The sequence below is a fragment of the Ambystoma mexicanum genome, chromosome 10 (assembly GCF_040938575.1).
Source record: "Ambystoma mexicanum isolate Mex_15411 chromosome 10, UKY_AmexF1_1, whole genome shotgun sequence".
NCBI lineage: Eukaryota > Metazoa > Chordata > Amphibia > Caudata > Ambystomatidae > Ambystoma > Ambystoma mexicanum.
The window spans coordinates 666,295,439-666,319,559 of NC_090932.1; the positions used below are offsets into that span (position 1 = coordinate 666,295,439).

Sequence of the window (24,121 nt, forward strand, 5' to 3'; positions counted from 1 at the left end):
AATCTGGCACACCAGGGACACCAAGGAGCCGCCAAGACGAAGGCGAGGCTGAGGCTGAAGGTGTGGTTCCCCGAGCTAGAGCGGAAGGTGGACGACTTTGTGGCGGCCTGCGTGTGGTGCCAGGCGGCCTCCCCGGTGCAGCGTGAACCTGAGATCGAGGTGATGCCACGAGGGACCCGGCTGTGGGAGATCGTACATGCGGATTTTGGATCCACAGCAGGGGGCACCCACTTCCTGGCCATAGTGGACGAGTACTCCCGGTACCCCGAAGTAGAGTTCGTTGAGTCAGTGGCATTTGAGCACGTGGTGGGAGCAGTGGAGAAGATCTTTGCCACCCATGGTTTTCCGGTGACTCTATGCTCAGACAATGGGTCCCCATTCCAGAGTGCACGGTTCTCGGAGTTCCTGGAGAGCTGCGGAGTGATACACAGGAAGGTCTCCCCGCTGTGCCGCCGTGCGAACGGGGACGCGGAACGGCTGATGAGGACACTGAATAAAACATTCCGGATAGACCAAGGGCAGGGCCAGCCCCTCCAGCGGGCACTATATCAATTCCTGAGGGTATATCGCACCACCCCACACGCCTCGACTGGGGTTGCCCCAGCTGAAGTCGTATTCCGACGATGCCCCCGAGGCCTCCTGCCGGAGGTACAAGAAAAGGAGCCAGGCGTGATAGACGATCAACAGGTGGAGGCTGAGCGACAGACACAGACAAGTCAGGAGAATCTGCGGCGGGGTCTCCGCCCGCAGCGCCTAGAGCCGGGTGACGAGGTACTGATCCGGAATCGACATCCTCATGGCAAGCTCTCGCTCCCGTACGAACCGGAGCCACTGGACGTAGTAGCTGTAAAAGGGTCAATGGTGACGGCATCGGATGGGAAATCGGCCGTCACTCGGAATGTGAGTTTCTTTAAGAAGCTGGGTGACTCTCGAGCTGAGCTCCCGCCGGACCCGGATGGGGTGGACCTCCCGGATGAAGACACACCCCGGGGTGTAATCCCGGTGTCGCCAGATCGAGGGACTGGAACGCTGGGAAGCCCTGCGGTGGAGGTAGGTGGGAGGTACCCCCAGAGGGCTGGGCGAGGGAAACCTGCCTACCTCGGTGACTATGTGCTAGGACCGATTGTGTGCATTCCGGAGTGAGGGGATCCGGGTGGCTGCTATTAAAGGGGCATGGGCTCTAAGTTGTCAGTTGTTGTTTTGTGTGCAGTGCAATATTTAGAAGTGTGTGTTATTGCTGTTCCTCCCAAAAAAGGAGGAGTGTGGCGTTGCCCCGTGAGGGCCTGCGCACGCGGCGGCGTGACGTTGCACGTCGCCGCGTGCGGCTTAAATAAACGGGGCGTTCCCGGCCGCCACAGAGCGACCGGGGAGCCCGAACCACACAGACGTGTGCCGAGTGAGGTCTGTGGGTTGAGGGGCTCACGGGCACGCATGGGGGTGCTGATCGACCCTTAACAAGTGGGAGAGAGCAGGACAGTATTGGATTACATCCAAATACAGATACCGGAACCACCCCATTCTGCTAGCTGGACAATGTAGCCAGTCTATTAACCACCACCATGTGCCAATGTCCATTTGAGTGATGAAATATTAAGTCATGCCATTACAACTGAATTACCCTTTCTTAAATCCCACCACGTTGCGACACCACAAAATGGATAGTTATATTCACCAGGCCCCATTTCTGAAACCTCAGCAAGTGTTGAAAGGCATACAAACTCTTTCATGGATTGACGGATCTTGAAAACGATTTGTGACTGTATTAGCAAGGCCATTTACTGCCTTCAATAGGTTACAGATTCATTAATCTAACTTGTTTGAAGGCTACTTTCGCCTCTAGAATGTAAAGAGAATACCTTTATATACTAGCTTGAATGCCAAAACATTCTGTCTCTGCCGTTGTACTGTGGGAACCATATCCACAGTAGCAACTACGTCAGACCTAATCACCATAGGCCCCTTTTAACCAACTGCTTTGCACTAAAAACATTTTCTGACCTATGTGCAGGCGAGAAGTAGGCTCCATTGTAGAATGTCCCAAAAAACTTCAATGTTCAAGTTAACGGTCTGGGACAAGTCTAGTTACCCCTTAGAAACCGGTCTCCCAAATATTAGCCGGCATTGAGGTTTAGGTTTTCGCGGTCTGTGTGTACATTGTGCGCCATTTCGCGTTTCTACAACAGCAGATCGAGCCTATGTTCGTCCAGTGTGTATACATTTGTTGGGACTTCTCATGGATTTCATGTGATCCAATAACGTGTGTCAACTAGACTACATTTTTACATGTACTGTCATCGTGCAACAGACAGTATAGCTCAGTGGCAACGCACTCGTCTTGGTAATAACACAATGCAGAGCAACACTGGTTCGAATCCGCACTTAGAAAGCACTTCCATAAGCGGGTTAATTTTTTTTTTTAAATAAATTTCTTTTAGGGCCTTCATGGCCTCTGAAGAGACCATTAGTGTGATGAGCGTCATGCGGGCGATTTCTTCCTGACTCGTTTACCATATGTCCTTCCAGCAAACCTGCTTTCTTGACAAGTTTAAGTAGCAGACCCAACTCCTTCCATAAAAGGATTCCCAGTGCTTCTTCCTTACAGCTTTAATGTTCGGTGCAACACCACCATTACAGACCTTCGGGTTGATCAATGCAAATAGAAAATGACAGACTTATTCCAGGAGGTTTAAACATTACAAATCGAGTTTAAAATCGCATCAAATATTCTCTTACAACCTGCCCTACCCAAGCACTGTAGAAAATTGTCCCGATACTGCATAAAGGATACCTGCTTCATTTGTTCAGCCAGCGTCCAGTGGAGAACTAAACTAAGCCATGCATCAACTGGCAAGGTCTATTGTGGTTAACAAGCCCACCTACATCAATCTTACTACTGTGACTGCACATGATTAGTTAATTTTCAAACAAGGTGTAGTTACTGCACATAGCATGAGAGCATGAGACCAACAGATTAACAAGCTGAAAATACAAACGTTAAACTTTTTTTCCACGGGGACAGCACAAAAACATTCAGAACTCCCTTTAACTAAAGAAAAGATGGAATTATTACGTTGTCAAATTCAGGACCAGGTACTCCTGCAGCGACTAATGTCCATTTACTGCAGTCCCTTTTCGTTCATGTATACATACATTCATTTCTAGGAAGGCCCTACCAGAGTCTTAACAGGAAAGCCCCCCTCCCCCCACCATTAAAATGTTCGTGTCAGGGGGCACTAGAAAGCCCGCAGCTAAGATGGCCACCACCTTTTGAGCTGCAATAGGACCCGCTGGAGGGGGGAGCCCGAAAACACATCCACCGGTCTAAAGAAAATGATACAACTGCAGGGAGGTGGGGGGGCGATGCTCTTTGCCATAAACCAGCTTTTGGCAACATTTGGAACCCATTGGTGCTCGGGAGGGGGCCCCCCCCCCCATGATAAAAAGGTGCAAGACAAGGCTGGGTGGGGTGTGCCCATCACCATCAGGAGCCGGAAAGCAGTGAACTGGGAACACCTCAGCGCAGACCAGCGACACAACAGTAGAGGCTGTGGCTGTACTGCACACAGGGCATGGAGCAGACGTGATTCCCCTGCAGCTGCCCACTTTGCGTAAGGAGAGGCAGGGGAAGCGGTGACACCAACAATTGCGAACCAAGAGGTGCAAAACTATTCCAACTGAGGCCCCACTACCCCGACAGAGCTGCTGCAACAATGTGACCCCAGAAAGATTGCCCGCAGCGAACGAGGTGAGCTGGGGGGGGGGGGAAAGAAGAGGGGGGGTGAACTGGTCAAGTCTGTGCCAGAAACTACAAAGTGCTTGGGTCCCACTGAGGGAGTGCGGAACTGGTGTGCACAGGGCATTCTGCAGCAGCCGAAATCCAGGATAGGCAGCCAGCCTGGTAGATTTGACCCAGCTCAGCCCACAAGGGAGCAGGCTGATAGTACACCCTCACACTGCAGGGCGCAGCCATGGGGTGCGCCAGCAGAGCTTGCTGGAGTTTTGAGGAGGGCCCCGACCCAGCCCCTTGAACACAAGAGTAGGTATCATCGGGGAGTCCAGGGGTCTGGAAGTGAGGAGCAGGTACCGTGGGTCCCGGGAAGTTAACAGAGGGTAAGGGTGGCTCCCATCCCGCACCCTTCACGGCTTGGACTGTTGGCTAATTTAACTGTAGATCTGGCCTGGAGCTCGGGCCAGCTCAGTGAGGCCCTGGTGCTCATCGTCTCCCATGGGGATGGTGGAAACCGCGAAGCACCCTCCAGCAGGGAGAATCCATCGGCTGAGAGCTGCTTACTGAGGATATCCATCATCTGAACTAGACACTGATATTGCCCCGCCAAACACAGCAGCACCCATCCTATGCTTTGCGCGCACTACTTGTGCCTGCCGTGGCCGCTCACAAACCCTATCAGCTACTAGTGTCACGTATGGAGGTCCATAGACACCTCCCCCTCAATCCCCCCAGAGCTAATATAGCCCGAACTGGAGGAGAACAATCACTTGCCCATATAGCGCTTAGCAGATTGATCTCTACAATAGCCCCAACTCCCAGCAGGTCCTGATTTTCAATGGAGGCGGCTTCAGTCTCCAGATGAATCTGCGTGCGATTTATATCTACGCCTTAACTATTGGTGAACTGTCTCACTGCTACAACTAAAAACGGGGAAGAGAGCGGGTGCACCCCTGCTAACAAAGTTGCCCTGCTGCCCACCTGGGGCACTGGAACCCACTGCTCCCGAGTGGACTGGAGGCAACGCTGCCGGGCACTGGTGGTCAAGACTCCGGGAGTACCGGAGGTGATACTGGGAGGTGGTTGCCCTGTGGGCAGCTGTCTGAGGCGGTGAGGGTGGTGGGAAGCCGCATGTCCAAGGACAACAAGCAGCAATCCAGAATGCAGTTTACACAGAAAGAGGGCCTCAGTGGTGGAGGTGAGACGATGCTGGCGCAACCAGACAGATAAGACCGGCCTACCGCACTAAGGCAAGGCCCCCCTCGGCATCCATCGCAGGGGCATCAGCCCCAGACCTGATACTGACCGAAATGAGATACGGTTTTTGGAGTCACTGGTGAAAAGGTCCCAGGGGTTCCTTCATGCCTGCTGGTCTGGGATCTCAATATTGTGCTACATCCGCAGAGAGATCTGCTGCAGGGGACTGACTGCACTCAAAGGCAGTGGAAGTAGTTCTGGTGGAGGGAGGGGGGGGGTATGAAGGTGCTGGAACTCAGCAACGTGTGGCGGTTGCAACAAACAGGAGGCGAGTACTCATTCCACTCTAGAGGACACAGAACCTCCTCACGACTGGACTACATATTGGCCGCCCACTTTGTCACACCAGATGCTCGAGTGCATCCTCTTCCCCAGAAGACTATCTGACCACTCACTGTTTCTCTGGTCATTGAGCCCGGAAGAGGAGGGAGCGAGAGTGCAGCACTCCTTTTGGAGGTTTAAATCAGCAGCATTGTCAGACGCAGTGTAGTGCATGACCTGATAAAACATACTTCAGTGCAAACCTACAGGAAGAGCTGTACAAATTTAGCGAGTTAGCAGAGGGAAGTTGGTACTTCGCACACCTGGCAATGGGCCGCAGATATGGGGAGGAAGGAAGGCCAGGGAAACTGCTGGCAATGATGGTCAATCATGAGAGGGAGTACAGACATAGCAGCGAGGGGAGAACGACGACTGGGGCTGTAGTTGTAAAGCAGGTAGATCTCGCAGACACCATCCACCAGTTTTATGAGAATTGGTCTGCATCTAAGGGGACCATGCCCAGGGAGGAGATGGAAGGTTATATCAGGGATGCAGACATCCCTATGCTGAGCGTGGAGGCAGTGGCAGCACTGGCTGCCCCCATTGCAGTAGGTGAGGTCCTCTTACCGATCCAAGCCCTGCCAACATCCAAGGCACCTGGCACAGATGGGATCACAGCTCAATTCTAAGGAGTGGGGGCCTGAGGCGGCACAACAGACTAAAGACGTGAGAGGAAGGCATGAGAGAAGAGAACCCCCCCCCCCACAACAATGTGTGAAGCTGTAATCACAATCCCGAAACAAGATAAGGACCCTTTAGAATGCTCCTTATACCGCCTGATTTCGCTGCTGAACTTGGATACAAACATCTTTCCTAGGATTCTAGCAGACCAGCTGCTCCCATACATATCCCATCATACATGTAGGCAACTCTGGCTTCATACCCGAAGGTAGACTTCATCTAACCTGAACAGGCTTTTTGCGATCTTGGCCCAGGTGCAAGCGGCATCCATACTGCTCAACATGGGACTCCAGAGAGTGGAGTATCTGTTTGAGGTGCTGCATCAGCTGGGGACCCCGCCATATTACCTGGGGCCAGTAAAACTGCTGTTTGTGGGATTAAAGGCCTGCATAGTGATAAGAGGCATGTGGTCTGAGCACTTTGCGCTGGGGACCAGACAAGACTGCCCGCTCTCGCCCTTTGCCGCCACAATAGAGGTGATGGCCGCCCGACTGCAGAAATATCAAGGGACTAGAGGTCTTGCCCTGGGAGTACCAGGGAACTGGTGTCGTATGCGGATAACGCAATCTTTATCTTAAAGACCCTGCAACTAACCTGGCCCCGATATCAAGGGAAGTGGGGAGGGCTCTGGTCTGTGACTAAACAGGGGCAAGTCCACTCCCACTGAACGAAAATACAGAGAATCCACCTAACAGAGAGGTTTAGGTGGGAGCAGCAGGTCGTCAAATAGCTGGGATTGAGGGTCAGCAGAGACCCAAAGACACTACTGGAGGAAAATCATGTACAGTACTTACAAACTCTGAAAACGAAGGGAGAAAAGTGGTGTAGACGCCCTCTCGCCACTAGGCAGAAAAGCAGTGGCTAAGATGTCGGTGATCCCCCAAACTACTGTACAAATTCCAGAATATCCCTGTGTGGCCAGAGGTTGGATACTTTGTAAAAACTCTCAGATTAAGATGGGCTTCGTCACGCTTTATCTGGGACACACTGACCCTACCTTCGGAGAGGGGTGGCAGGGGGTGGTGCTCCCGATGTGAAATTATATTCCCCGGCTTTCCAATTACACTTCCCCTCAAAACAGATGCCAGGGGACCCAACATCTCCACTCATTTGCGTAGAAAGATGCTCTGTGCAACCGTTCTCCCTGCAGGGGGATCATGATCTCCAAAAGGGTGGCAGACAAATATGAATTTGACCCAGTAGCATTGCACGGGTGGAAGAGCGTCCTAAAGAGACGGAGAGTGGATGTACCCTTTGGCTACAGAAGGTGAAGACGATGGCTCCCACATTACCCGGGAGAGGGGTGGTTCTTTCATTACTCAGGAGCCATTCAAACAATATGGGGGCGGGACTCAAAGATTACAGCATTTCAGATTGAGGGCAGCTTTTAGAGTGGTCTCCTGTGTTTCCAAAATACGGCTTCAGCTGATTAAATAAAAAACATTACACAGTGAATAGGATGCCGGCCCGCATCCACCAATTAGATGGCTCTAAACCAGGCTGTTGCAAGACACGATTACAACCCAGACAATTTTTTGCATAAGATAAAGGATTGCACCAGATTACAGTTATTCTGGAATGAGGTGGTGGACTGTGTCTCTGCAACATTGGGCCAGGTCGTCCATTGTGAACTCTATGCTGCATGCTGGGGTGGGGTGGGCCCCGAGCCTCCCTGGACAGTGCCGGAAATTACTGAAGAATTGTACGATTGTTGCTAGACGTATCCTGCTGAAATGGACTTGTTCAACACCAACCTCCCCCCCTCCTCAAGAGTTAAGATGTGGCTGAAGGACCAACTTGGCATAGCGATACGGACAAGGAATATGGGGGCTTATGTGGGCGGCAAAACAGGCCCAAGGACATTTGGAGCCCCTTCACAGCTTATTTACTGACTCGAAGCTCTGCACCGGGAGAGTGAAGGACCTGGGTCACAGATGACAGGGCCCGGAGCAACAGAGTGCGGGATCTCAAAGTTGGGGGAGTGCGGGCCTATTGGCTGCAGAGATATTGGTATGCTGGACCGTTGACTTTGAGACCCCATAAGTGCAGTATGCTGTTCAGCTTGAGCCCAACATTATGTATTACATTGTACCTCAATTTTACAATGCATGTTTAATGATGTTATGTGACATGAATCAAACACATGTGGAGACGATAACTACTGCAAGTCCTGAAACTGCCTCAATACCTGAATTGGTAAAAATTGATAAAATAACCTACTTTTCTAAAGGGCAGACTGCAACGATTGAAGTCCATCCGATGCTTGAACTATGTGAAAATTTGAATAGAGCATTAGCCTGCACTATGGCAAAATTCGATAAGAACTGTTGAAATTGTGCTATTCCTTGCATGGTGAAAACATGCAGCCTGACGTTGAGCTGGATATTATGGACACTGCCGTTCATGTTGAGGAAAAACATCAACCATACCTTCTGTGAGACTTTATTGACTATTGTTTACTGGGATTATGGATGAAAATAAATCCCAAAACAAGAAATTTGCTTGACTTTACTGAAGTTGCTAGAAGCCAAGCGTGATGCACATAAATTCAGATTTTGTTAATTTACTGCCAAATTCAAAAGAAAGCAAATAGCTTGGCAAACTACTACAAAAATAAATGTATGCATACTGAAATCTCACCGCTAAATCACTCTGAAGAAGAAGTTTTTGCAGCTAGGTCTTGCGACTTGAGGGCCTGGGATTGCCTACCCTCATAGGCGCAGGCAAGCCTCCTCTGGTATTCAAGAGCCAGAACAAGCCTCTCTGGCCTGTAGCATCTAGGAATTCACCAGCTGCCTGTGAAGGACCTAGCTCCCCCAGCACACAAACCCAATGCTGGTGAATTCTTTAAGAGCACATTAACACTTCCATGTGTGAGAGAATATCATCTTTGATCAATTTAGAATGGTGCATCACTACCGATTAGAAACTGCAGGACAACAAATTGTGAAGTCTTATCACTTACGCACGACTCAGGGAATTTTCCCAGGGCCATTGTACTTGGCAGTTTGATAGGACATCGCATATTTAACCAGTCTGTGCAAGTTTCTGAGACTTTGCTCCAGCTATCGGTGGCGTCACACTGTTTATTAGTGTGCATCTGCTTTCCACCGCTGCAGTTTTCCCCAGTTGCCGTTTTCCCTAGAACAGGGGTCTTGCTCATCTCAAAAAGGTGGCAAGACAGGGGGGGGGGGGGGGGGAACATTTTATGGGGTACCCAGGAGCTTTTCCTTTGAGGGTCGGGTCAGGATCTGGCGTAAGGTTGCCTTTAAAACAATCCCCCGACATGACAGGATGAAAGTGACTCTGGTATCCTTCCCCCACACCACCCTCAGTAACAGTATCCTCTGGCTTGCGAAGGCACGAGCCCTGCACTGGCAGTCACGCAAGGTTCCAAGAGTCAGGCAGAGGCCTTCCGCACATTACCTTCCTGGCAGCAGCTGCTCTGCATTGCAAGTAGCATCCCTGCAAAATGTGACCATAGAAAAGGGCAATCTTCAATACTGCATGCACAAACACTGCATAAAAAAAAAGAATTACTTGCGTATGCATTAGAAACTGCAAATGATGCCACACTAAAGTAGATGACAGAATATCTGCTTTAACCTTCACTGTGACAATTAGAAATCTAACAAAGGGTGTTCTCAATGTGAGAAAAGCAGGATAACGGAGCGCTACCTTTCTGAAAGATTCATGACCAAATCATAGTATTGACCAACTCATTGGTTTAAGCACTGGTTCCTAAAAACATGCATATACCCAACTGCTGATGTGTTCATAGTTAACTCACACAGAATTGGCCATTTAGCATGAGTAATTCAGGTAATGCTGCTGTCCTACAAAGTTATTTTAAAAAACATGCACATATGCAAGTTGACTTACTTTGCTTAATCAATCTTTTATCTGCCACCAATACATTTTCAGCATCTACAATTATGACTTTTCCATCTCTTGGACCAACTGCAAAATTATCAAAGCTGACATCAAGGAGGTAGAGCGCAAATTCAAAATCATTATTAGTTAGCTGCTCTGCTATTTCCATTAACTGCCAAGCAAGGTCCACTCGTTTTTCCCACGGTGCATTGTAAAAACTCCACAGCTCCTCTCCAACGTAATTTACAGCAACCATTCTTCCGCATGCTCCCAGGTATTTTGCAAAAGGCCATCCTTCATCAGACGGAAAACTCTACAACAGAAAAAGGACAGCAGTTTTACATTTTAAACAAAAAAATAATTGAAACCAAATATCCCTCTCGTAGCACAATCACATTTGAAGATGGGCACAACCTAATCGAACTGCAAACCTCAGTTTAAGTAAATGTAGACACCAAGGAAATAACCGAATTTACTGTACAGTGCCTGTAAATGCAACACATCGTATGTTGGGCAAGAATGATCAGAACTGTCATACATACAACAAAAAAACAAAACGAATCAATTGAACTCACTGCATCAATGTGCACCATATTCAACAAGGGGTCCATAACAATATATACTTGACAATGCACAGTGATTGAAAGTGCTAACCAGCTCAACAGGAGACATGCCTCATGTGCCACCTTTCACCTTCCTTTCTCCAGATGGATAAGCTGGACTCTACTCAAGATCAGCGTAGAACTCACAAGAAAGGGGTTTGCACCCTTTTGCAATCCTAGATCTCTACTATAGGCAACTTCATTAAACGACCTTGATCTCCAGAGTCCAGGAAAGGGATAGAGATGCTAACAGTGCATGTGTTGCACAATAGCAGCTACTGATGAGTTTGTGCTTGCAATGGTTACAATTCAAGCTCTGGAGAAAAATCTTGGAACAGTGACGAACCTGAAGGAAGCAAAATGGGAGACAAGCTGAGCGTGTACTTGGTAATAGCAAGATCAACAACTGTGCTCACCCCTAAAGGTGAAGGTCAGAGCAAATCCTATGGTGAGCACAAGACGACATACCACTGAGGAAAACAGGGCGGAGAAAGGAGAGCACAGCACATGTAGGGGAGCTACGGAATAAAGCAGTGAACGTGCAGGGGGTGAGCTGATCACAAAGGAGCATGCAGCAGAAGTATCAAACATACCGGAATAGCATGGCAGCTGCCTAATGACTACACAGCTAGACCACTGGCGAAGACCGAAAAGAGATACAGCAGCCATACTGGATACACTGTAAGCCTCTGCCATTAAGAGCAATATAAAAAAAAGCCTGGAGTAAAGCAGATTTGTGAGGACGTTCCTAGAGACAGAACGACCGTCACACGCAAGCAAGACTCATTTAGGATTATGTAACCAAACAGGTGATCAAGGAACAAAAAAAAAACCTGTTCTCCATATTGCAGATAAGGGGAGTTCAGACAGAAGAGTAATGTGGATGCACACATTACTGCAAGTAAGCAGGACAGAAGTGAGGCTGGGATCAATTTCATGGGGCTAGCCTAGACTATTCTTTAACCCATTAAGTCCGAGAAGCACTAGAACATCCATGGGTAAAAGAACATTCTGGAGATCTCTATGTTAGACCTGCTTTTGCAGCAATTCAAGGCACAATGACCGTGATCGACATGAAGGTGATAACGCACTCTGAAGGCCTAGCAGTGAAATCTGACATGAACAAAATCATGGAGAGGCTGTTGGCGGTACAGGAGAGTTTGTGAAGCAGAAGAGACAGTTTACAGGGACATGTATACTTCTATGTAAAAGTGGATTAACTCAATGCTATAAATAAAGGAGCTGGAGGGACTGTTGCAGGAGATGGAATATTCACTTTATTGGATTTCTGAAGAAGGTGGAGAGCCAGATTCATAGATAGCCTGGGCACGAAAGATAACATTTTGAACAGTTGGAGATCCAGAGGGCACACAGGGTCCAAAGAAAGGCCAGCTCCCTTCATGTGGGAGGGGCACAAGATCTCAGCCGACAACGAGGAGAGGATTTCTGACCAAGAGACCCTTAATGAAAAATAGGATACACAAAATGGTCTGAGCCACCACCATGTTGGTCGCAAAAGGATTTCAAGATCCAGGAGAGATTCTTGCAGGAACAGGAAGCAAAATATGGCTACTGTAGCAACACGAAGGAGGCCTGGAAGAAAGATGGAACCTTTCCAAACCAGGGAGGAGAGGATTGAGCTCTGCATAGAGACACCAAACCTGCCAGCGGAATCAGTTGGCTGATCAAGCCATAGCCAGTCTCCAATAAAACCATAAAGAACAAATACAGACAGAAGCAAAGGTCTGCACATCGAGAAGCCTCCCCGCCCAGTCTGATTGGGCAAGAGGACTGGAAGAACCGTTATGAAATCACCTGAAACCAGATAAGTGCTCTAATGCGGTAGCTAGGTCACAAGGAAATTGAAGTCAGGCAATAGGCAGTTGAAACAATAGTTTTGGGGTGCTATTTGGGATGAAGAGGGTTGCAGTAGGGTTGACTGGCCCAGAGGCCAGGACTATGCTTCTCCCAAAGAATGCAATGGACTACAGGAGGAGGGCCCATGACCTCTACTCTATACATAACGGAATACAAGGCAAGAGACACTAAGGGGGATGGTTAAGAGGGTGGGAGGAGTGGGGTCATTTTTAATTGTTGGTAAAAGTGTTTTGTGCAAATGTTTCTGCTTGAGGAGCAATATCATTTCACGGACAGAGTTGCATCGAGGAGTAGATCCAGGGAGAGAACTGGGTCACAGAGGGGAACATGCGCGGGAAGGTGGTCTAAGACAGGCCATACTCAGAAACACCATACACAAGGGAGCCCCATGACCAAAAGGACCACAAAATCCGGTTGCTCAATGGTTTAAAATCACATGAAGTCAAAGCAAGCCCTGCGGTACCTGGTGTACAAATAACCAGAAATTAATTGCACTGTTGCAGGAGACTCATCTTGAAAAAAAGAAGATGCAGATTAACTATGTTGGAATTGTATGAGAAAGTTCTTCCATACTATGGCGAAAGTGAAGAACTGTGGGGCAACTATATTAATTCAGAAACTTTTACCAGTCAGAATAACCAAAGGACGAGGGGGAAGGAATGGCTTGCAACAATCAAGATATAGGGTGTAAAATTTCAAGTTGTTGACCACTAGCCACACGCAAAAATCACCACCAATTGTAGAAGTGTGGTGGAGGAAGAGTTGACAGCTCATGTGGGCCACGAAGCAGCGCAATTTCCGCGCGGGCCATTTTGCCACAGCACTATGGCCACAGAGCCCCTTTTGGCGCAGCAACCAATTCCGGACCCTAAACGCTGACATTAGCAACTGGCTCCAAACAGCCCTTGTGCAAAATGAGCCAGCGTTATGAAGAATGAAAAACTTTTTTGCATGTGCGCGCACGCCTCCGGCAGAATCAGCATTCACAGTTCTACCCACGTGTTGCATTAACATTACACGTTCTTCTTACAGGACTTCTTTGCAAGGCCAACCCATGCCTTCAAGATTCAACAAGGAAGCCAAGATCTAGTGTGTCATGTACACTCCAACTGCAATAATCGAATGGGTCCGCTCGGTTCTTCTGTAAACAGCTGCATGAACATCTCATTTTGTGACTCCCAGCACTCGTGACCCAATTCAATTAATAATCGCTTGTTCAAGAAAGAAACCTTCCCTGGCGGTGGCACTAGCATTGTACTGCCAACAGTGCCAAGATCCTACTTGGCAATAGAACACGCAACAAACTGATGCTCAATACAATGCAATCACAGATTAAGTTCAATATCCGTACCGTGCTAAATAGACACCAGCCCACTGTACCATGGTCAAGAAACGTTTCAATTACCTTCCGAGTCAGTTACAATGTGCGAGGGTGATAAATAAAAAAATTAAAAATCACAGCATGCACAAATATGAGTTTGTGCCAGTGCCTATAGATCTTTCTAGCATTTTCGTATCACATCCCTATTTGTACATAAATCCTAGCCCTTTGGCATCCTTCCCCAGTGTTGAAATATGTCATTCCCCAAGCCAGAGCCAGGAATATGTCCAAGACACACAGGGTCTTATTGGGCCCGTGTCTTCCCAGTAGTAACTAAAATACAGACACATGGACAATGAAAGTATGAAAGTTTCCATTTAGCACCATTTTCCTCCCCTGAAGTAGAAATGTATGTGGAGAAGTGGCGTCTCTCTATACACAGAACTAAAGGCCTGGAGCACTTGGGAATTGAAGGGAGGTGTTTTGCTGAAACTGGCAGTCACCCAAGTCATCCGAGGGGAGTGGTGGCTGCTAAAGCATTAAAACGAAATACCATAATGACCCCGTTTACCATACCATCTGTAATGTAGAAGTACGCGTTTTCCTAGGACCAAAAATACTTACAACAGTGGGGGAAATAATTCTGGACTGTTCAGCAAACAGCAGTTTGTACAAAAAACTGAAAATTATCTAAAATGATACCAATTCACTTGCAGATTACATTTCATGGGGTCGGCAACAATTTGTGATGTATGAATGTTTAACCAATGAGAAGCTGAAAAAACAACATTGGTCCGCCACGTACTTCCTTGTTCGTGAACTTGGCCATGTTCCCCGGTTCAGGTTACTTTGCCATAGTGCGTGTGCCCAGTCTGCTGTGTCCAACTGGTCATAGCAACATGGGATACGAGCCCAAACGGTCACACCAAACCATCTGGTGGCAGAACACCCATGGCAAAATGTTTGGCTTTCCTCGTCTAGTTTCCATTACCTGTTGCCCCACAGCCACCTGGTGGAGCGAATAGATTGCAGAAGACATGCAAACCCATTGGGAAACACTAGGCGCCCTTTCATACTCGCCCCATTCCAATTTTCACTTGCCATTAGAGTTCCTTTTGCGCCATTTGAGAGTTACTTTATGCCTTGAAGGCGCACATCTGGGAAGACAGGTTGTTATGGGGGCTTGCTATGCAGCTTTCCCTATCCTTTTTAGCAGGATTTTCAGACATGACCAACTTTACTGGGAAGGGCCTAGCAGTGTGAAATACTCCGACTCCTTGAAGGTGAGATTAAAATGTACTTTATTACAAGACCCCGTGCCTCGCCTGCATCCATCTGCCTCCCATCCACTCTACAAACTCCACACTCACATTCCGTTTCTAGCGAACCTATTTTTCCAATCTAAACATTCCAGGCACGCAGCTGCAAGTTACAACCTTCCATTCAGTGCTTGTACATATTACCTATTATGAAAACATGAATGTATAGACCAGAATACAACACTACCTCCCCCCTTTTGAACTAACAACAAAGATCAATTGGAAAACCTGAATTTTACAAAACATACATTGCAAAACATGAGTTTAGAGTATAAATGACATGTAAAAAAAATCTATTGATCCATAACAGTCCTTGGTCCATGCTGGACACTTCCCAACTCTTGCCATCAACACAACGATTCTCATCATTTTAATTGCTCATTCACTACAGCATGATCCATGAGCAAATCTGTTAACCCAAACATTTTCCTGCTGTCTTTCCTGCTCATCTGTACACCCATCCCTCCATTGCCCATCCAATTCCACTTACTCAACCTGTCCCTATTCCAAACTGACTCAGCTTGAACCCTAACGGCCCTCCTGAACACCTCTAACTTCACTGGATCAGAGTATTTAGATTCACCTTTCCTCACTGCACGTCCTTTTTTGATGCTAACAAAGTCACCAGGAGCAAATCAATTTGTTCTTCTCTACTTGTTCATGCTTGACAATCTTTTTATTCTTCCTCTAAAGGACCCAACAGGATTGAGCAATGTGTTTGGTACCCTGCGTCTCATCATTTTGAAAGGAGACTTTCCTGTATTCCCTCCTTGTAGAAACTCTGCTACTCCACACCTTTTCTCCGAGTGTCTCTTCTATAGGCATATTCCTTATTGCCTGTTAATAGTCACTACTAAGACTATTGCATCTTTCTACTAAACCATTTGTTTGGGGATGATGATACGATGAAAATCTCCACTCAATCCCCAAATGTTCTGTGAACTCATTTCTTTAGTCTTGAATTGTACCCACAACTTTTGGGTATCCTTCTCTCCTAAACACCTGCAGCAGAAATCATTTGCGTCTACTCTCAACTAATTTAACCTCCATCCATCCAGAATAGTAGTCGACCAAAACAATTAGGGAATTATCCTGCATTATATTTCCATTAGGCCCTATGTCAATTCCTCTTTTCCCATGGCATTTCAACCTTAGACATGCCAATAGGCTCCGCCGTGAACCTTATCGCAATTCTGGCATGGCTAACAATCCCTAACAAATTGTTCAACCAGTAGATCCATGCCAGGCCACCAATACTTTGCTCTTACATTGTTTTTTGTTCCAGTTATACCTGGTTGTCCTGGATGAGCCTTTTCCACCAGATCCATCCTTAAGATTCTGGAGGAATTAGCTTGTCTCCTCTCAGTAATAAATAATCTTCCACAGAAAATTAATCTCTGGTTTCCCAGAATTTTATGCACTCAACATCTAACATTCTTTTATCAGGCCAACCTGACTTTGTAAAATCCATGACTTTAAGGAAAACTTGATCTTCATTTAACCATGCTTCCATTGACGTAACTTCAAATACAATCGCTACCACTTATCCTCATCAGTATTATTGTCATAATCAACTAACGGTAACCTGGACAAAAAGTCATCTATCAAATTTCTTTTCCCCCCCCGTAACATGCTCACCACAAAATGATAATCTTGTGTCCTAAGACTCAATCTAGCTAGTCGGGAGTAGCGCTGCACATACCACGAACCGCAAGTACCTCCCCACAAGTATTTTCTGAAGCAATTTATTGCCCAGACACTAGCTAACATTTCTCTTTCAATAACTGAATATCTACTTTCAGTCTCTGCAATTGCCCTGGACGCGTGATTCATGACCTTTTCTTGACCCTCCTCTGTGACTTGATATACCGCCCCCAAACCACTACCACTGGCATCCACGGTAAATTTAGTCAGTCTTCCAAACACAAATCCCCTAGTTCTACAGCTCTACAAATCCCTTCCTTGATACATCCAGCGGCCACCTTGCATTCATCATCCCAAATAAATTGCACATCCTTTTTCAACAACCTCCCCAGAGGTTCAGCAACACTGGCAACATTCTCTACAAACCTATTTTAATATTCACATAAGACAAGAAATGATCTAAGTTCATCTTTTGTATCAGGGGCATCTCCGATTGCTTTCATGACCTCGACTTTAGGTTTGTACCCTTTTCCATTCACAATGTGTCCTAAACATCCTACTTCTCACTTTAAATTTGCACTTGTTTCGCTCCACTTGCAAACCACTAGCCTCCAATCTAGATAATACTTCTTTCAATCTTTTGCCATGTTCCTCAGCACCTTTGCCATATAAAATTATGTCATCTTGATATACTAAGACTCCAACCAATCCTCTTAACACTTGTGTCATGACTCTTTGAAAAACCTCTGCCACAGAAGCTAATCCAAACGGCATGAGTTTGTATCAATATAAACCAAATGGTGTCACAAAGGCGGTAAGGTCTCTGCAGTCTTCTGTAAGAGCCATCTGGTGATACGCATTTGACAGGTCTAATGTGGTATCTGCTGCTTCAATACAATTCAACATTTCTGAAATTAATGGAAATGTCCACAATGATGTTCTTATTGTCATCTCTCAAATCGACACATATCCTTGGTTTCCCATTTTTCTTTATGGCTACGACAATGGGGCTCACCCATTGTGACGATTCTATTTTCTCTATTACATCCTCAAATTCAAGCCTTTGCAGTTCTTGTTCTACTTCACTGACTAAAGCAAGTGGTATTTGTCTGGCTTTAGGGTCTGTCACAGGTATTGCTACTCGTTTTAGTCTTATTCTGTGGGCAAAATGTTTTAGTTAAACCTAAAGTCACTTGAAAAATATTGTCTGGTTTTGACTTGGTTTTCTCCATGCTGCTGTTCACTATCGTTACTTGTTCTTCTTCACACGGATCCAGTCTTATTCGCAGTGCTGCCTGATCTTTCTGCTACATAGACTTACTTGCGCTCGTCGACTATACTGTAAAACCAACCCTGGATTTGCATCTTTGAGCCTTCAAATCCACCTGCATTCTTTATATCTGGTCGCTTTAAGTTTCATTTGAGGCCCTTGCCATGAGTTTTTGCCACGGCTTCCTTGTGATGATAGCGTAAGGTGAGGCAACTACTTTGACAACTAACTTCCAGTTGTCCAGAATAACCTCACACCTGGACATTTGAATTCTCCAGGCGGTTCATGAATCACAAAAATCCTTTCTTCATCAGACTCCTCGTCCTCTTACGCCTGCAGGTAACTGCAAAATGTCCCTTCATTCCACATTTTTGTCCAATAGCTGGGCAATTTCTGGAATACGCATAGTGGCCCATTTTGCTACAGCTGAAACATCCGTCTCCTTCCTTCATTTGTGGACACATACCGAGTCATTCTTCATCCAAGGCTTCTTATAGTTCATCATCCCTTCTTTATGTTCCGACACTCTAGTTCTGCCATTTCCATTTGAGAGATCTTTAAATCGTTCTTTTGCACGTACTGCATTCACCAATCCTTGTTCCGTTTCTTGTGCATTCTTGTTGTTGATATGCAGTATGTTCTGAGTAGCTTCTTGCTTTTTACATTTCACTTCTTTTGAACATACCTGGCTGTGTTCAATTCCCTTTGCAATCGCAATTTCCGGTAAAGATGGATTCCCCACCATCCATAGCCTGTCTTGTATTAAGGAATCTCTTGTATGAATAAATGGTCTCTAATGAGCTCATCCAATGTAATACCATGTCCAAAACAGCACGTGCGGGCTAAATTCCTCAAAGCCGACACATACTCCTTCATGTTCCCTCTGAACTATCTATTAATTGTTACATTTGTTTCCGGTGTATAATATTCGTCTAATTGCCTTATAGTCCTTTTCATCTGTGTTTCTAACTTAGTGAGACCTAAAACATGTAGTAAAAATCGTTTTTCCTGTGGAGTCAAACCCTGTAATTGGATGTAATTCATCCAAAATTCTTTCCATTCTGACCATTCTACAGCCAGCTGACCTGAAGTTGGCAGAAAACTTGCAGGCGGCTGAATGTTGATGCCTTGCAGCTTTCAACTTGTATCACTTATGTGCAATAAATGTCAAATTCTTTAACTATGTCTGCCTTCGAGTATTGTTTGAATGTAATAAACATTTTTTTATTACTGGGACGAGGAAGAAGTGTATTATTGCTTCCTGCCTGACTTCCCCGAATTAGACAAGAAGGCGGCATGCAAGTGACGGTTTTAGGTTCTTTCCTCTAACGTTTGTTTCCAAACATTGTGCTTCTTGTGTCCAATGTGTCCTTTTAGCATAATGTGTTACTTTAACGCTTACTGGCTCCTTTTCTTGCTTCACTTTGCATGTGAGTATTCCAGGCACGCAGATGCAAGTTACAACCTTCCATACAGCGCTTGTACATATTACCTATTATGAAAACATAAATGTATAGACCAGAATACAACACAGTGCTCCATGATTGATGTGAGGAATTCGGGCATCCCCACAGGTCTCCTGGGCTCGATTTAAAAATTTCGTAACAAAATGGAAAGTTGGGATATCAACTTCCGGAAAATGTGTGGGGCTAATCCACAACACATTTTCCTATGCACTACAAACACATTCACGTGGTCTGTGGGTAGACAGCCTACAGGCGCTGTCTGGTCACATTTAGTTGGAGTGACATTAAGGAGCAAACGAAAGCATCTAAAAAGGGTAGGGCAAAATCTTCCTCCTGCTTTGGGGTCCAATTAAATATCAAAGGCTCCATGGATCCGCCTTGCCCGTGGCAGCACATACTGACGAGTTAATTGAAACAGGTCAGCGAGTGGCCTCGTTACAGAGCTGACAAAGGGGGATAGGAAACCCAACACCTTTTAGATATGCATCTGTGGCAACATGACGTCAGCTCAGGCCCTTTATTATCAAGGGGTAGTGAACTATCATGGCTGGGACAACTGTTTACAGCCCCCTTTCAGAGGGTAGAAGTATGTGATTTGATGGAGCCAGAATATCTTGAAGGGAGACCTGTGCTTAATCAGGAACCACAAATCTCAGTTAACCAGAGAGACTCTTTGATCCACAACAGACAAGAATATGGTTGTGACTTAGTAGTACATGTTCTCACCCCTTTACCTTTCCTGTTGCAAAGCACTCTGCTTAGGTCCTCGCACAACACATGATTGTTGGTGGTGACCCAGGATTGGTTCAAGGTGGTGCCCATGTGGAAGAGTGCTGAGCCCCTCACTTGGCAGATCTTAAGACTTTGCAAGGAGTAACAAAGAGGACTCATCTGGACCCTGGCTGAAGGTACAGTCTACTAACAGCTTCTGCCAGTGAAGGAAGGCCAGCCCCCCTCCCACAACACGCATAAACATCTCCCAGGGAACAGACAGATCAACGGCTCCAGAACGGTATCCAAAAAAGCACACAGAGTGCCCTGCAAGCAAGCTTCAGAGGTGGAAAGTGTCAGTCTGAACCGAAAGAAGGACAAGGCCATTGCCTGCAACACTCTCCTCTGCTTTGGGCCATCCACCTTAAAGGATGGCACAAGCCCAGCGAAGAAGCTACGAGGAGCAGCACCCACCTTAAAGGACATTTGAGGCAGTAGCCCCAAACGACGTGCGCCAATGACTTATCACACCGCAGTCACTCATGCGTCTGAGGCACCTCGACCAGTGCTTCAGACCAACAAACCAGCACCAAAAGGATTCCCAACCACAAGCCGCCATGTAGGCGAGCCTGCAGCCATCCGTCCAGCCTCACGGAACTGCCCGTCACCAACCCGATACCCATAGCAGTCGTCCACCTTTTGTCACAGAAGCTGCAAAGCGCCCTGAAACCAACTCAACCCTGTCGAGCACCAAGAACTACTACAAGCACAAGGTAACATTGTGGTTCTGTCCCCCTGGTCCTTCTCCAAAGGCGCCTAGTGACATTGTATGACCAATTGCTCCCTTTGTGCTGAAACCAAGTATCCTTGAACTATTGAGATTAATTTACCAACTACCCTCCTTCAGTTATCCAGAGTGCATCCCTTTTCCTTCTTGAAACGATGTGTCCTCTGCATTCCTATACAGAGTGGGTAGTATTTTGTAGTGTGCAAGAACGGTCTGTTGTGATAATAAAGTAGATATTTGTTTACAACCTTCACTGGATTTTATCATTGGGTAAGTGTATTTTCGCTGTGTTGCAACTAACCAACGATCCACGACCTTACAGAGATGAGCCTGCTGTTCCGTCCACGTTAACAAAATTGGACAAGGAGGTTGTGTTACCAATCTGTTCAGATCCCTTCTGGTGTACTCGAGGTGTGGGGCCAATGGTTTAGAAACCAATATTCATCCCTGGACCACATGGTGCCCTAGAAGTTGAGTATTTTACTCATTCTTAAACTAAGAGTAATTGCGATTTCAAAGTAGTAAAATAATTGTCCTCCACAAGAGAGTAAAAAGTATGCAAGAATCCAGCCGATTCATCCAAAGAGTTAAAACTTTATGGAAACCATTATGCTGCAGCGGTTCGCTCAATTTCTGACTCGGGCGATAGGTAGAAAAGAAGCAAGGAATTACTTGTCTGGCTTGAGAGAACACTAGTCTGTTAAGGGATGAGGCACTGGGACCCTCAAAAGATCCTGCCCGAAGGGTGGGAACTAGCTCTGTATTCTCCCTGTACCTCAAACCTGTTGGTGGGGGCGGCTCTGTCGTTTTAACAAGCCAATTCATGCACAGCAAATATGTAAAGTCATGTTTGCCGAACTGCAAGACAGGGCTTTTGAAGTCCCACAAGCAGACATTTTCTGATCTGCAGCAACATAAGAGGAATGAAATCCAATGTTGGGATACGATTCACAATGTAATACAGACACAAGCATGCCTTTGTGGCAATAAAAAGCTCTTTGATAACAAGAGTACTTGGAAAGCTGCCAACACATCCACATGAACAAACAAGTTATCCTTGAGTTTGGCTCATGTCCAACTGGCACAAAACAGGCCTTTACATTTTGCCACTGAAACATCTTTGTAGAGGGGGGTAGGAGGAATAAAACTATTGCATTCCATAAACGACCAGGATAAAGCTGGTGGGCTGGACTATTGCAATCCATAAAAACTTTATTTTGCAACATGGTAACATGTGCGGGTCCAAGTAAACCACTTCTAATGCACTAACTAGATTTCCGTATGTAACCTCTAAAATACAAGAAAAGAACTGGCTGCAGTCTTGCATTTAAACTAATAGGGGTCTAAAACCATGTAATTCTGTAGGCTCAAGACAAACCAACCATCACCAGACCATGGCCAGATGTCACCAAGTAGCAATATAGCAAGAATACAAACACAAGACCAAGATTGCAGAGTACACAAAAAAAAGAAACCTGCCAGCGCCACACAAGACAACTCACATCGATGAAATGCATTTATGTAGGGACAACATGGGGAGCTCAGTGTAAATATTACATACAGAAATCTGGATGCTCCTTTGGGTCACTGCTTTACAATACCAAGAGCCTACAATATTGATTGACAAGGCCTCAACATGTATGCATGGTCCCATGTAGTTTTATCAAAGTAAATTACTCGACACATTTACCTGCGCCCTCTCTCCCCCCACCCCCACCCCCATGTAATTCTGGCCCAAGTAAATTACCAAAGAATATTATACTTAAATATAGACACAGTATACTGTCTGCATGACTGGTGAAGGGGGTGGGGATATTTACAGGGTCAACTGAGCCGATCGTCCTCAATTTCAGCAAGATGACTAAGGGAGACAGTCTGCTCACCAACAGATGAGGGTCCCCCCCCCCCCATCCCTTCACCGATGCATCAGTGATTTGAAGCCAGGGTTGCCGATGCAACACACCCTTTAACAGATTAACTGGGGGGTGAGGGGAGGGGAGCATCATGCAAGGTCTTGAGAAATGCATCTTGATGTCTGCTGAAGACCCAACATGTTCCCTGCAATGGAGACCACTGGCTACAGAGAAGCCACGGAAGCAATCTTGTCGGGTCTCCAGGAATATCGGGAGGCCACGAGACCCAACAAGCACAGGAAGGCACCCGTCCCTGGAATTGGAGGACATGTACCATCCGAGAGACGTTCGCAACTCGGGCAGAAAGAACCTGCTCAAGCAAGAGTCAAAGACTGCTCAGAAACCAGAGGGACCAAAATGGCAAAACCTGAGACTTTCTGAAGTTGAGGGAAAGGCCCATGCTGTACAACAGGCTGCACATGCAGATCAGATGCCCAACTCCTGGTCTAGGCAGCGAGATCAATGAGGTGGTCAATCAGGTATGAAGGTATTCTCTCCTGGAGGCGAGCCGCAACCACTGCCAGCAACTGGGGTAAGACTGAACGGTAGGACATGGACCCACAATGAAAGTCCAGTAATTCCTGCGCGTCGCACAATGGCACAAGAAAATTGGTATCCTGAAGTGCCAATGACACCAACCAGTTCTGCACATCTAGGGCTGGTTTCCATGCACAGATACAGTCAGCATGGGACGTAACCCCTGGTCCTCTTTCGGAACCAGAAGAACAAGTTAATTACCCCTGGAACGTTCTTTGGATTGGATGAGACTCACATATTATTCATCTTTTAGATCTCTCCTTCCAGAGTCCGATGCTTCGGGAAAAACATTTCAGCAGAGGGTGCCTTTTGAGTCATTGTCGGCCCATTCCCCTTTGAGGTTGACATCGATAGTATAAAATAGCAAGCACTGCACCAGTTACTTCAGTTCAGATTTTTTGCCTTCTTCCCACAGCATAATCAGCATGTGTGGTCAAACGAGACCAGAAACTAAATAACGCAGGGAAATACTGCAGGGTAGGCAGGGGTGATGAGGAATACGCACCAAGAGCTTCCAGTCGAAAGAACGTTACCAGGGGTAAAAAACGTGTTCTTCAAATGGATTGTTGCCCCTCGTGTATTCCTCATCTTTAGATAGCCTCCAAAAGCAATATGATATTGGAGGGAGTAAGATTTTTCTGAAAGCAATTCAGTGTGCCATGAATGGTGTGGAGGACAGCCTTTCCAAATCTAGAAGCAGCATCTAGCCAATGGTAATTCATGAAGGTCAGACAACCAATTGGCTGCCACATAGATATCCTGAATCGGCACACCTCTGTGAGGCAGATGAAGTAGCCATGCTCCTTCGTGGCTT

General features: G+C 46.5%; 1 protein-coding gene across 2 annotated transcripts in view; it reads right to left on the bottom strand.

Annotated features, from left to right (window-relative positions):
* Positions 1–24,121, bottom strand: part of DIPK2A (divergent protein kinase domain 2A) — a 64,531-nt gene that overhangs the window by 24,351 nt on the left and 16,059 nt on the right. For both annotated transcript variants that reach the window (XM_069618253.1, XM_069618252.1), the window contains exon 2: positions 9,869–10,172. In XM_069618253.1, the coding sequence (XP_069474354.1) occupies positions 9,869–10,172 (304 nt within the window). The remainder of the gene's footprint in view (positions 1–9,868; positions 10,173–24,121) is intronic.